The following is a 15561-nucleotide window of genomic DNA, read 5'->3' as shown; positions in this document are numbered from 1 at the left end:
CAATCATAAGGCACAACTTTTACTTTGAAGATGAACATTCTCCATCTCATGTTTGTGCTGATTTTTTTTATTACTTTTACTACAACACAGACAGTAGCTCCAGAAAAATTGATGTATTCCATACAAACTATGGGTGACAACTAAAATTTGCAGGTAACCAATGCAATCACCACCTCCAGCAACCACATTCCAGTCACTTAGGAAATACACATTTTCCCAGTGGTCCAGAGTTTGTGAGGTGGTGGTCAACTGGTCTCTAGTCCTGTTTGACTGAGTTTATGTCTATCGTGTGCTGTCTTGAGTTTTACTTCCTTTGTGTGATTGTCTTGATTAATTTGAGACGTGTTTTGTTACTCTACTGTTTCTATGATTCATAATTTTCCCTCACCTTGTATGACTAGTCCTGTCTCTGTTTTGGTACTTTGTCAGAGTGCTACTTGTGCTTACATATGAAGGCAGGTAGCAAAGTCCAGCAAAAGTATGTGAAAGGGAAAATTCTAAATAATCCAGTAAGGTTGTAAAAACGGAAAAACAAAGAATAAACACAAGACATTACAGGAAGGCTTAACAGCAAAAAGTAAAAGACAATCTGGCAAGGTTTTTTTCCCCTTACAGTATGCTGTTTTTGGTCACAAAGTCCTCCTTTTTAAAAATGTATTTAATATTATTTTTCCAGACTCTGTCAGGCTCCTGAATGGTTCCAGTCTGTGTTCAGGCAGACTGGAGGTGAAGTCTAACCAGAGCTGGTCCTCAGTGTGTGAAGCTGACTTTGACCAGCAGGATGCAGAGGTGGTCTGTAGGGAGTTTGGCTGTGGGCCTCCTTCGGTCCTCCAGGGGGCGCTCTATGGAGAAGTGGAGGCTCCAGTGTGGAGCAAAGAGTTCCAGTGTGGAGGCCATGAGTCTGCTCTCCTGGACTGTAGAAGCTCAGGCTCAGCTCGAAACAGCTGCTCACCTGGCAAAGCTGTTGGACTCACCTGCTCAGGTAGAAGAGGAGCTGCAGCTTTGATCTGGTTCAAACTCACTTTATTCTTTTACTGATGACTTTATCCTTTCTGTTAGAGCCTGACCGTGTCAGGTTGGTGGGAGGAACCAGTTGCTGTGAAGGTATACTGGAATTGAAACATTTGAGGGACTGGAGACCAGTTTTTATCAATCATTGGAACCTGAAGGCAGCAGCTGTGGTTTGTGAACATCTGGACTGTGGTTCTGCTGTTTCTGCCCAATCTGAAGACTCAACACAAAAAAGCGTGTGGTTAATCAGACCTGACTGTGTCAAACCTGGATCCGCTTTGTGGGAATGTGCAAAATCAGGTTACTCATCCAATGTCCTGAAAGTAACCTGCTCAGGTAAGAACAACAGTGACATATTCTCTGAGCTGATCATTGTTATATTGAACATTCAGTTAGAAGTAAGAGTAATTATACAAGCATAACTTAAATTTTTAAGCCAATAGGCAACTTGAGTAAAAATATCAAGACATGAGTTTAATTTATCTCCTTTGAATGTAACTAACAATTTATCAACCACAGAGGATTCCCAATGTTAAAGAACTGGAAATTAACAACTGGTTCTACTAATACTACTACTGATGATAGTAATAACAGTGACAATACCCCTCTATGGATTGCCACATTACCATTGTTGAATGGTAGGGGTGTCCCAGTGATATATTCCTGGGCTTTTGATAGAGTCTCCAAAGACAGATTGGTCCTGATTGAGGTGTCAGATAAAGAGGGATTCACAAAAGCCCTATGGAGAACTCGATCAGGTCAAGGGACAAGTCTACCTACTGTTATATTAAATTCACTTGTTGGCCTGTTCTATGTCTGTGTAAAGCACTCTCTGGTCTGTTTTTTCACATGTTCATCTGTCTGAAAGCAGACTGATAAAATGACTCATGGTGAATTTGATAATATGTTTTTGAGCTGATAGCAAATTCCTCACAAACCAGTCTGAGATTTTGTTCTGTTCTCTGCTGAGCTCCAACCAATGTTTTGCCTTAAATATGTGTTTTTTCTTCTTTGGTTTCCTACTCAGGACTCCAGGCTGAAGAAAAACACAATGCTACAGGTAAAAGGAGAAATCAGAGAGAATAAAGAATGAAAGATAAATTAATCTGTTCAGAAGTAAATTGACTTCTTTACTGATGACTCTCTGCTTCCTGTTCAGAGCCCAATAATGTCAGGTTGGTGGGAGGAGCTAGTCACTGTGCAGGTACGGTGGAGGTGAAAAACCTGGGAGAGTGGAGACCAGTGGAGGAATCTGACTGGACACTGAAGGCAGCAGCTGTTGTGTGTGAACATCTGGATTGTGGCTCTGCTGTTTCAGTAGAACAGAGACAGAAGTCACTGACATTGGTGTGGCAGCTCAAACCAGATTGTGTTCAGTCTGGATCTGCTCTCAGGGAGTGTGTCTCATCAAGTTTGTCTTTTTTTGTCCTAGATCTCACCTGTTCAGGTAAGCCAATCAGGCAAAAATATTTATGACATCATGTACAGCACAGTAACAGCTTGCAGCACACAGCAGCTAAAGTGAGTTGTGCCCTTGTCTCCAGACTATGATTCCATTTACAGAAGGTATGTCAGTGAGATTTGCGATATCCTCAAAGTATTCCTAAGCTTCCAGCTCTGCAGCTGTTTTGCTGTCATTTGTAAAACATCAGTGTCAGGTTTTGTATTGTTGATTGTCATTTATGCTTAGAAATATCTACTCATATATGCTTAGAGTTTTATAATTAGTTGTAGATTGGTAGAGGTTTGATCCTTAGTAGCCTGTGGAGATTCTGTGTGCCTTCCAGAGCACTCTGGAAGGCACACACAACTTAAGGTCAGGAGAGGTTATATCTGCTCTTACTGATTTATGGTATGGGAGGACACCTACTCTGTATCTGGTTAAGTATAAGAGCCTTTTGTTTAGATGGACCGTTAAACTCCTGGCACCAGCTTTAGGGAGTCTTCACAGGTTCACATTCTGACACACACACACACACACACACACACACACACACACATACTTACACAACGCACAGGCAAGGTACTCTTTGTGTGTATGTATACGTCGTATGTTAATGAATCTATGCATATTCATGTAACCACAATAAAAGGAGTGCTATAGGGAACCTGGCTGAGAGTCTGACGGAGGTCAAGTGGGTGGAACGATACTTGGCTCTGCGCAGGCTTCCCTCATGCATGAGTAGCCCAACAAACTTTGCCTACTTGGTGTTCAATGCTTTCGCGGTGTAGTTAAATTGTCTCGTTCCAGAGATGGGCCTGTGCTAGACAGACCCAACAATCAGAAATCACTGAGAGCCTGTCCACTGTATGAAATGTAAATGTGATACTAACATGTCTCCTGTTAGAAAGATGTGTTCTGTTGTTAATGATGAAGTCATGTTACAGTTGTGCTGAGTTTGAATCAGTGAATAGTTGTTTGCTGCCATCTTTTTCTTGTGTGTCTGCTGTCTCTGATCTCTCTGTTTGATCTTCTCTGATGTCTCCAGACTCTGTCAGGCTGCTGAATGGTTCCAGTCTGTGTTCAGGCAGACTGGAGGTGAAGTCTAACCAGAGCTGGTCCTCAGTGTGTGAAGCTGACTTTGACCAGCAGGATGCAGAGGTGGTCTGTAGGGAGCTCGGCTGTGGGCCTCCTTTGGCCCTCCAGGGGGCGCTCTATGGAGAAGTGGAGGCTCCAGTGTGGAGCAAAGAGTTCCAGTGTGGAGGCCATGAGTCTGCTCTCCTGGACTGTAGAAGCTCAGGCTCAGCTCGAAACAGCTGCTCACCTGGCAAAGCTGTTGGACTCACCTGCTCAGGTAGAAGAGGAGCTGCAGCTTTGATGTGGTTCAAACTCACTTTATTCTTTTACTGATGACTCTCTGCTTTCTGTTAGAGTCTGTCAGGTTGGTGCGAGGAGTCAGTCGCTGTGCAGGTATACTGGAAGTGAAACTGGGAGATTGGAAACCAGTCTTTGTCCCCAACTGGACCCTGAAGGAGGCAGCTGTTATCTGTGAACATCTGGACTGTGGTTCTGCTGTTTCTTTGAGAATGATAACAAAGTCCTTAGCCAGACTTCCAACAAAGATCAAACCTGAGTGTGTCCGGTCTTTCTCTGCTCTAAGGGAGTGTGTAACATCAGTTTATTCTCTCAACATCCTTGATTTCACCTGTTCAGGTAGGTGATCTAAAACATCCAGTGTTCCCTCTGTCACACTGACAGTTAGTGGTTATTTTGGTCAAACCCTTTATAGACTTTACCTGACAGGACACACCTGGGAAAGCTATGTAAGATAAGATAAGATAAGATAACCTTTATTAGTCCCACATGTGGGAAATTTGTTTTGTCACAGCAGGAAGTGGACAGTGCAAAAGTTATGAAGCAAAAATTAGAATAAAATAAAATAAGAATAAATACAGTACACAACTGTACAGAATAGAATAAAATAAAATACTATATACAGTAGAATAAAATAGAATAAAATATACAATAAAATAAAAATAGAATACAAATGCTATATACAACTGAGTAAAAAATACAACGATGCCAGAAAAGATTATTGCACTTAGTGTTATTGCACATGTGTGGATGTGTGTGTTTGATCAGTTAAAGTCTTTGTTGTGGAGTCTGACAGCAGTGGGGAGGAAAGACCTGCGAAATCTCTCCGTCCCGCACCGTGGGTGCCGCAGTCTCCCACTGAAGGAGCTGCTCAGTGCTGTCACAGTCTCATGCATGGGGTGGGAGATGTTGTCCAACAGGGATGACAGCTTAGCCGCCATTCTCCTGTCACTCACCACCTCCACTGGGTCCAGAGGGCATCCTAGAACAGAGCTGGCCCTTCGGATCAGCCTGTTCAGTCTCTTCCTGTCCCCAGCAGAGATGCTGCCACCCCAGCAGACCACACCATAAAAGATGGCTGAGGCCACCACAGAGTCATAGAAGGTCTTCAGGAGTGGGCCCTCCACTCCAAATGACCTGAGTCTCCGCAGCAGGTACAGCCTGCTCTGCCCTTTCCTGTAGAGAGCGTCTGAATTATGAGTCCAGTCCAGTTTGTTGTTCAGATGAACACCAAGGTACCTGTAGCTGTCCACAGCCTCAATGTCCATACCTTGGATGTTCAGTGGTTGCAGTGGAGGATGTTTGTGCCTGCGGAAGTCTACCACCAGCTCCTTGGTTTTACTGGCATTGATCTGGAGGTAGTTCAGCTGGCACCAGTCCACAAAGTCTTGGGTCAGTCCTCTGTACTCCTTGTCGTCCCCATCAGTGATGAGGCCGACTATTGCAGAGTCATCAGAGAACTTCTGCAGGAAGCACTGGGTGGAGTTGTGGGAGAAGTCTGCAGTGTAGATGGTGAAGAGGAACGGAGCCAGAACCGTTCCCTGTGGGGCCCCCATACTGCAGACGACCCTGTCCGACACACAGCCCTGAGTCCTCACATACTGTGGTCGGTCGGTGAGGTAGTCCAAAATCCAGGTAGTGAGGTGATGGTCCACTCCAGAGTTCTCCAGCTTGTCCTTCAGAACCGAGGGAAGAATAGTGTTGAAGGCACTGGAGAAATCAAAGAACATGATTCTCACAATGCTCCCAGCAGTCTCCAGGTGAGCGAGGGAACGATGTAGGAGGTGAATGATGGCATCATCCGCTCCAATGCCAGGCTGGTAGGCAAACTGAAGTGGGTCCAGTGATGAGCTCACAAGGCGCCGAAGCTGAGCCAGGACCAACCGCTCCAGGGTCTTCATCAGGTGGGATGTCAGAGCCACCGGCCTGTAGCTGTTGAGGTCCTTGGGGCGTGAAGTCTTTGGCACTGGAACAACACAGGAGGTTTTCCAGAGCTGTGGGACTCTTCCCAGCCTCAGGCTCAGGTTGAAGAGGTGCTCCATCACCCCGCACAGTTGGTCCGCGCAGGACCTGACGACCCTCGAGCTGATGCCATCTGGACCCGCTGCCTTCTTGGCTTTAATCCTCCTCAGTTCCCTCCTAACCTGGGTGGTTGAGAGAGACAGGCTGGAGCCTTGTGTTGAGTGTGTATTGGATGCTGTTGTTGGGGGTTGGGAGGAGTGAGCAGGGTGAATAGGGCTTTGGAGGTGACGTCACTGGAGGTGGGCCACGCCCCCTTTCCGCCATGACAGTAGGCTAGACACAGGATACAGCTTCAGCTATGGTTCGTACGTGTTGTGTTATCAGTTGCAACGTTTGATCACACGATCGTGAAGGCAAGAAGCTGGATAATGGGCTCTCTTTTCATCGTTTTTCAACCTGGAGGCAACGTGAAGGATCCCATGTATCCGATATTACTAAACAAAGACGTCAGGCTTGCATTGCAGGGTGAGACGAGCGGATCGAGTTCTGTGCAATCCCCAGCTTTTTGTTGGTTTGGTCTCCGCATCTTCTTTCCGGTGAGTTCTAAATTAATTCATATCACTATTAAAATGCTTTTAGTGTTATTTTCAATGTGCTGAGGTCATAGATAATGAGATAAAACATGCTAATGTGTGATGCTGCAGAACCACGTCATGTCATCATGTCGACTGAGTAGCTTATGATTTAGCATTATTGCAGGCAAACCAGCATATGAAATGGATGTAACAAATCCAGACTGGGCACCAACACTGCTCATGTGCCTCTAAAAACATACTAAATTGCTCTCATTGTACACTAATCCGCACATAACTTCCAGATGAATCACACACCTGTCATGTGCACTAATTTTATCTTACCGCCTTTGTCCTATCCCGATCTTTGCATACCTTGTCTGTGGAGTCAGCGCATACACAGCAAACCAGTTTAAGAATTATAAATCCCTGGAGGCCCACATCCAATTCACGAACGGCTGGGTGCAAGATTTGTCCATCTTTATGCCTCCACGCTGCGAGTACGTTGTCGTTAAGACAAAGGTAAGTCGGTTTGAACATGATAACTTTCTAAACAACTTCCTTGTTACAGTTTTTGATTTGCACGTACAGCCAAACCATCTATATTTGCCTTGGTTCATTACAGACCTTTTATTAAAAGTGGTTTTTGTGTGTTTCAGGTACTGCACTCACAACGACTGAATGAAACTGCACTGTGACCTCGTTGTGTGGACACAGAGAGACCTTCTGTCATACGCATCTTCTCTGATGTGGATTTCTGGGAACCACGTTTAAAGCAAGCACTAGACTTCTTTCTTAAAGTGTGTCTTCCTGAACTTGTTGGGAAATACTTCTCCAAACAATGTGCTGCTCTAAATAGCCTGTAATGTTTCATTTTGTGGTTCAAGATTGATGCCAGCTGTGTGTTGCCATGTAAATAGTTTGCATTTCATTTCTATGTACTTGCTAAGTACATGTGATAAGATCAAGAATAAAAAAAAACAAAAACATGTATACTATTCTTTTCTGTTTTATTGAAACTACTTCACACAAAGTACAATTATTTACAATGAACTACACATGCAACACAACAGCTTTATGAATACTCAACAAGAGCAAGTTTCATTTGGCGCTGGTTTGACAACCACACTGGGGCACATATTCACCAAAACACAGCAAACCTTAACAATCTTATCAAGCAGTGTTGTGTTTATTTCTGCTCTGCCCTGTTCATTGCACACACAATGCTTCGTCTGCCCTTTAGCTTCTGTGATGCTGTCTGTCCGATCACCACTGTCCACATTTACAGGTGGTACCTCAACCTCCACTTGTCCAACACAACTGCTGTCCACAGCTATGACATTGTAATTTTGTTGTTGTTCTTCTGTCAGATCTTCATCGATTACTTCTGCACGGGGCACACCTTCAGACTCTGCAGCTGCATAATAAAAGCCTGTAAGATAAAATTAGTGCACATGACAGGTGTGTGATTCATCTGGAAGTTATGTGCGGATTAGTGTACAATGAGAGCAATTTAGTATGTTTTTAGAGGCCCATGAGCAGTGTTGGTGCCCAGTCTGGATTTGTTACATCCATTTCATATGCTGGTTTGCCTGCAATAATGCTAAATCATAAGCTACTCAGTCGACATGATGACATGACGTGGTTCTGCAGCATCACACATTAGCATGTTTTATCTCATTATCTATGACCTCAGCACATTGAAAATAACACTAAAAGCATTTTAATAGTGATATGAATTAATTTAGAACTCACCGGAAAGAAGATGCAGAGACCAAACCAACAAAAAGCTGGGGATTGCACAGAACTCGATCCGCTCGTCTCACCCTGCAATGCAAGCCTGACGTCTTTGTTTAGTAATATCGGATACATGGGATCCCTCACGTTGCCTCCAGGATGGAAAACGATGAAAAGAGAGCCCATTATCCAGCTTCTTGCCTTCACGATCGTGTGATCAAACGTTGCAACTGATAACACAACACGTACGAACCATAGCTGAAGCTGTATCCTGTGTCTAGCCTACTGTCATGGCGGAAAGGGGCGTGGCCCACCTCCAGTGACATCACGCTCCAAAGCCCTATAGAGGAGGTGTGAAGTGTCTGAGGTGGAACAGCAGCAGTGGGGGTGGGTGAGTCTGCAGCCGATGTTGGAGACTGCCTCATGGCTGAATCAAATCTGTTGAAGAAATGATTCAGTTCATTTGCCCACCTCACATCCCTCCCAGGCAGAGAGTTCTGATGTTTGTGGCCTGAGATGGTTCTGAGGCCTCTCCAGACTTCACCAACGTTGTTTTGCTGAAGCTGGTTCTCCATCTTTTGCCTGTAGCTATCCTTCCCATTCCTTATCAGTCCCCTCAACTCTCTCTGCACCCTTTTCAACTCCTCCTTGTCTCTGGATTTGAAGGCCCTCCTCTTCTCCTTGAGGACAGCTTTAATTTCTGGAGTAATCCAAGGTTTGTTGTTGGAGAAACACCGTACAGTCCTGGTAGGTACGGTGTTAGCCACACAGAAATTAATATAGTCAGTAATGCATGTAGTAAGGCTGTCGATGTCCTCTCCGTGGTCGTCACAGATCACCTCCCACACAGTCGACTCAAAACAATCCTTAAGAGCCTCCTCGCTCTCCTCCGACCATCTCTGTACTGTGCGGGTGGCTGGTGGCTCCCTGCGCACTAAGGGCTCATACACAGGGACAAGGTGCACCAGGTTATGATCAGATCTGCCCAGGGGAGGGAGAGGTGATGAACTGTATGCCTCTTCAGCATTGGCATACAGTAAGTCCAGTGTTTTATTATGTCTGGTTGGGCAGGTCACATACTGGGTGAAGGTGGGCAGTGTGGAGTCCAGTGAGGCATGATTAAAGTCCCCTGAAATTATGAGAAGGGCTCTCGGAGATTGTGTTTGCAGTGTGCTGACCACTGAGTGGAGAGTGTCACAGGCTGCATCCGCGTTGGCCGATGTACTCACTGTTTTTAACCCATTGTTTGAACAGAGGATGGATGTGACCTCACCTCAGGGCAGACACTACACAAAGGTTAAAGATGAGTTTATTGCATCAAAACGACCCAGAATGCTTCATGGTAAACTTGAGTAATTTTTACAGGGATCATGTTCAGTCTCTTCCACAGGATTACTCTCCAAAGATTTACAGATAAGTCGTTAATTCATAAATTCTTTCATCTAATTTGTTGAATTAGGGAATGAGTGTGGCTGGTACCTCAAAGAGGCTTAAAATAGAGAAAGTTTGGTAGCTCAGGAAGTCATTGTATCATCAGCATACTCTACCCATGGCAGTAATGTACTCCAGATGGATTGGTAGAGGCAACATAATTGTTTTTAAGTGCTTCATTTAAGTACCTTGTCTCTCGATTTGGAGTAAAAACCTGAAGATAAATTCACTCGTGCTCCTATGGCTGAGAAGAAAACTTTCCATACCTGTGATGTAAATTTGATTGCCACATTCAAAGACTATATCCACTAGGATGCCATGAATGATACCAAGACAAACATGTCACCCCCATACCGGGGTGATATGTAAATCTTGCCACATGCCACAGTGTATCATAGGGATTTTCAGAGAAGTGAACGGACATTGTCTCTCAGTCAGGGCCTGTAACTCCTGTGTGACTTGCTTATATAAATAATTTTAGCAGAAATCTTTAAGTTGACTCTTCACAGAGTCAAGGGCTTTCTGCTATGGACGAAATGAGCAGTGAACAACTAAATGACCAGTTTTTCTATAATACAGGCATTCACTGGCTTTTCTCCTCTGCTGTCACTCCAATTCTATTAGCTTGTCCAGTCTAAATTTCACTGGTTCAATACAGTCACCTGGAAGTGATAACTGCCTCCCTTCTGTCAGGGTTCCTGGATCGTTGACCCAGTGTTTTCAGTTTGATCATGTTCTGTTTATTTTCCATATGTTCATGTTTGCTGTTTTATTGTGTTAGTCATCTGTCTCCATGCACTGTGTTTAGTTCTACTTCCTGTGTGTTATTAGTGAGATTCAGTTGTAGCTGTGTTCTCACCTGTCTCTTATCATCATCATCACTACTGTGTATTTAAGTACTTAGTTTTCTCCTTTTCTGTCTTGTCATCATCAATTTGTGTGTGTTTCTGGTTCAGTTCAGTCATTCAGTCAGTCTCTATCATGTTCTGTTCATCCTGTCTCCACAATAAACACCATCCTTCACCAGCCTGCAAGTCCTGCATTTGGGTCCTCTCTTCCTTCCCTCCACACACCGCGACATACACTTTGTGGTGATGCCACTTCCTGTCTTCAAGGAAAGCTGGGATCTGGAGTTCTCACCTGCTCTTCTTTTCTGCAGGCAGTTGTCTGTCTTGATAGGCAGAGAAACCAATGTTTCAAATGTTTCTGTGTCATCACTTGATTCTACCTCATTCTTCGCTTGATTGTCTAAACTGTGCAAAACAAACCTCATGAGGTGTCTTCAGCAGAATCATCAGTGCTCCACTGGCCTTGTCTCAAACTTAGCAACCTATCAGAAGTGTCGTTGGGGCTAAGGGAATGATCAAACGCTAGGGACGATTCTTCCTCAACGTTACAGTAATTGAACTCCTTATTCTGTAATTGGGTTTGGTGACCGGAAACCTTTGACACTTCCCTAACTCACCAGAGTGGGCTTCCAGATGTGGAAGGTTGAACCAGGCATATGGGCGGTGAATCAGATGCCTGAGGGAGACGCTGTCTGAAGTGGACAGATTGTTCTGATGAGTTTGAGATTTTCAAAAGACTCATAATTTTCTTACTTTCCATTTAAATTTCATGAGGATGTCAATCAATTAAAGTAAGAATAAAGTGTTTGGGTGTTAAATGTATAACTGTAACTTAAACATAAGTTGGGTTCTGTTCTAATAGTTGTTTTTCTGAGTATTTTTGAGTCTGAATGAGATCCAGCATTTCCTGTCACGATGTTCATCCTGACACTGACTCTGCTATTGGCATTTGACATCCATCCATTTAAATCTGCTTATCTGGAGCTAGCATGTGGTAGCAGCCTAAGCAGAAACACGTCTGTCAATGAAGACCTCAGTATGTGATGAAGTCAGTCTGATCCATGCACTGTCATGTCTCCTCAGGCCAGCAGGAGGCAGAGCTCGAGCAGACGGAAACACACTGAGCTGGTTTACTCCAACCTCGGTGTTTGTGTGCATGAAGGAGAGATGGCTGAAGTGAAAGGAACTAAAGGAGCAGAAGACGACCTCATCTTACATCCACATGAATTTCCCATCATAGACAGCTAAACATCAGCTCAGTCAAACTCAGTTTTCTACCAAAGACACAAATCTGTAAACATACCGGAGTAACAAATTCGTTACAAATGAGACCATCAGTATGTGAATGTGAATCAAAGAATTGTCACTGAAAAATATTCAAAAGTTTCATGTATAAGTTGATTTTTTAAGTTGAGCTAAAATATTGCACAGCTGAAGTAACCGTGGAACGTGGATCATTTATAGAGCCGTGACTATCATCATGTTTCTAAGTGCTTTGGCTGATTTTAGTAGCTTACAAACACAAAGGAAGCATTAACTTCTATAACAGCTTTAGATTTAACTTTTACAGTTTTAAGTGTGATTTTCATGAATGAAGCTCAGCCAAGCCATCACAGGCCAAGGCTGCTTATTTTTCCATAGTTACGCAAAACAAGATGTTTGAGTACAATATGAACCAGACTTCATAAATCATTACAAATAAACATACAAAGCAAAATATCCATCCTCCATTTTTTTTTTTCCACGTATCCACTCTTGGGTTGTTCGTGAGGCCAGTGTCACTCAGTGTGTACAGAACCAACAAGATAGGTCCAAGGATCGAACCTCGTGTGCACCGCAGAAGAGGATCCAAAATTAGCTGCAAAGAAGGAAAAACTGCTGTGAACAAGAAGAGAACCCCTCCTGAGATGATCCAAAGAGGCCAACATGATTTTTCAGCCAGGATACAATCATCAACTGTGTCAAAGGCAGCAAGACACAGCAGTACAGAATACTCACCTGGATCTGCATCAAGGTTCTTACAGGTTATAAAGAACATCACTTATAATCATCATTTCACTAAGCTTATACTTCAGAGGTGTTCAATTATAATTCAAGTAGAAAATTTCCTCAGACAAAGGTCCAGAATATCATAATTCAGTCAATATATTTTAAAATAGCCTGACTGCTGTGTGTTGATAAAAAGCAAAGAAGAAGATGACAGTGGGTGAATTATGTCCTTTCAGAAAGACAGCTACTGTGATGAAATCTACTCTCCACAGACAAAACTAGACTAAAGCTCTTGCTTTATAAACCCTTTGTGTTAACTGTGAAAGTGACACAATAAAACTATTATATGTACAAAGGATACTGACTGATTTTATTTTTGAAATTTATCTTTTATTATTTCACCTACATCAGAGATATCAAACTCATTTTACATCGTGGGGTCCATACAGGGCACTTCAATCATTTAATAATATATTTAAATATACAAGCAGCTCAATTTTCTAACATGATAAAGAAATACTTCTATACTAAATGAGAGACATATGTCAGCCTCTGACTCTATGGTCTTAAACCTTATAAAATAAATGTATTAAATTACATTAAATTAAAGTTCTGGTTGCTCAATGCTTAGACTATTTCTAAGGTAGATCACAAAAAGAACCTTTTCTGCCACCTAATTGTTTATTTATTATTTTAGTGTGAATGGACACAGGGGGTGTGAAAGCAGTATGAAAACCTGTAAAATCTTTTAAGATACATTTAAAGGTCAACATTTACTCCCTCCTTCACATTTTCCAAAGCCCTGGTGTCACTACTGTTTGGGGGGCGATCGTGGCTCAAGAGTTGGGAGGTCGCCTTGTAATCGGAAGGTTGCTGGTTCGAGCCCCGGCTCGGACAGTCTCGGTCGTTGTGTCCTTGGGCAAGACACTTCACCCGTTGCCTACTGGTGGTGGTCAGAGGGCCCGGTGGCGCCAGTGTCTGGCAGCCTCGCCTCTGTCAGTGCGCCCCTGTGTGTGAATGGGTGGATGACTGGTTGTGTAAAGCACTTTGGGGTCCTTAGGGACTAGAAAAGCGCTACACAAATACAGGCCATTTACCATTTTTACTGAGAGCAGCTGCGTCCTGCAGGCACCGAGCTGCCACTGTCTGCAAACCTGTGGAAATATAAAGACTCACTCACTGCTGCTCATTGCTTAAACATCAAATCAGTTTAACCTTGATCCATTTTCTTTATATTCCCAGTTCATGTTACAGAGTTTCACCAGAAGAATTTTAACAGTGTGACCACTATAAAACAAAAAAACCTACTCACAGGAAAACAAAGGAAGTTGGTGTGGGTGGTGTTCCTGGTCTGTAGGACAGAAGTTAACAATGTTATCTCAAAGCTCCTCCGAACAAATTCTCAGGAAAATAACCTGGCACTGTTTAAATAACAACTTATAACCATTAGCATGTGATCGGTTTTAAATCTCCTGTGTGACGAAAGCCTCAGCTTCATGGGAACAAATATTATCATTTTATTAGATGTTATTCGGACCTGTAGTTAGACACTGCATCCTGTAATGCTAATAATATTCAAACAAAACTCAGATTATCTCTGAGGTCAAAAATATTTATTGAATTTAAATGTAATTTTCTTACAATATCATTTTCTAATAATCTGACAAAAACATCTGGTCTCCACTCCACATGTTTCTTACACACTGCATGTTGTTCAGGGTCTTTCTGAGTTTGCAGGTAGTACTACTTCCTTTACACGTTATTCCACGTTACTGTCATCATCTGAACTCACTAATTTCAGGCTGTTGAAGCTGCCAGGACACGGCTCCTTAATGTTTCACTGTGAGACACTAAGGAAGGTCTTTGGTTTGTTCTATGTAGCAGTGTCTATCAAAGATAAAAACATAAAAAAAACTAGTTTCACAGAAATGAGATACAGGTTAAATCACACGCACACACACACACACACACACACACACACACACACACACTCAGCATGGTCGGATTAATTTGTTTTTACAGACAATAGCAATGAGCCAGAACCACACAACAAAAAAGTTATGAATAAAAGACATTTCCACAACAAGCTGTATGTCTGTGAAGGTTCTCAGTCATCCAGGTCATCGTAGTCTAAGGAGCTTGGAAAGAAAAGCGTCTGGACTTTTTTAAGTTGCTTGAAGACGTTTCACCTCTCATCTGAGAAGCTTCTTCAGTTCTAGGGTCAAATGAGAGTCCCAGATTTAAGCCCTGTGGGAGTGTCCCCCCAATAGGGACACTGGACCCGCCTAATGATCCTCTACCTAATCACATGAGCCAAGGTGTGAAAACGGGTGTAGGTCACAGTCAGCCAAGGTTTCGGGTGAGCTCATTGTGAAACCTAGCCCCACCCTATCATGTGATTTCCTGAGGTCAGATGGCCTAGGATGTGAGTGGGCGTTAAGGCGTCTGGGAAGGGATCTCAAAACTGCATTATAGAGAGCAGACAGTTGTGTTTACATGTTAGAAGCTTGATTGTTTTATGTAGCCAAAGAAAGAAAAAATAAACTGGCCTATTAAAGAAAAACAGAAAAACAAACTTTAGCAGGGCTCTAGACTAACTTTTTGCCATGGTTGCACTGGTGTGCCTCACTTTTTTTCTTAGGCATTTCAGCACAAAAGTTAGGCGTGCCCAGATTTTTCAACCGCATTTCTATAATCCATTCAATTCCGATTCACAAGGTCACGATTCGATTCGATTAAATTTTGCTTCAGACAGTCAGAAATATTATAATTCTGATCATTTATCAGTACTGATCCATGTTAGACTTCATCAGAATTGTGAGCATCACAGCAGATGCCTTTGTGTCAAAGTAACTGAGGATAAAACACAGAAAAACATGAATCAGATTTTCCTGGCCTGGCTTTTTATAGCAGATAACCTTAAAATATTCTGCAATTTTGCATAATTTTAAAAAGTTTAAATTTCTTCAGTATTGAACAGCAGAAATTACGCTCTCTTGTCCGAGGTTATTTAAGTAAAATATTTTTTTTTTAAAGACAGCAGCCGACAGCACTGTAAACAACGATAGACTGGTGGGTAATAAACGAATGAATAATGCTATGGACTCAAATTGTGGTCATAAATATTTTGTACTTGTAAATCAGGATTTGCATGTGTAAAAAGAATTTGTGTGTGCGTAAAAAAGATTTGTGTGTG

The 15561-nt window shown here is 42.8% G+C and overlaps 1 protein-coding gene across 1 annotated transcript in view; it reads left to right on the top strand.

Annotated features, from left to right (window-relative positions):
• Positions 1–15561, top strand: part of LOC102081282 (scavenger receptor cysteine-rich type 1 protein M160) — a 140291-nt gene that overhangs the window by 67463 nt on the left and 57267 nt on the right. The window contains 5 exon segments of the mRNA XM_025908762.1: positions 677–982; positions 1060–1347; positions 2039–2071; positions 2171–2458; positions 3501–3806. Of these exon segments, the coding sequence (XP_025764547.1) occupies positions 677–982; positions 1060–1347; positions 2039–2071; positions 2171–2458; positions 3501–3806 (1221 nt within the window).

This window comes from Oreochromis niloticus, linkage group LG7 (assembly GCF_001858045.2).
Source record: "Oreochromis niloticus isolate F11D_XX linkage group LG7, O_niloticus_UMD_NMBU, whole genome shotgun sequence".
NCBI classification, from domain to species: Eukaryota; Metazoa; Chordata; class Actinopteri; order Cichliformes; family Cichlidae; genus Oreochromis; species Oreochromis niloticus.
Note: the sequence above shows the minus strand (reverse complement) of the source record. Positions and strands in the feature narration are given on the sequence as shown.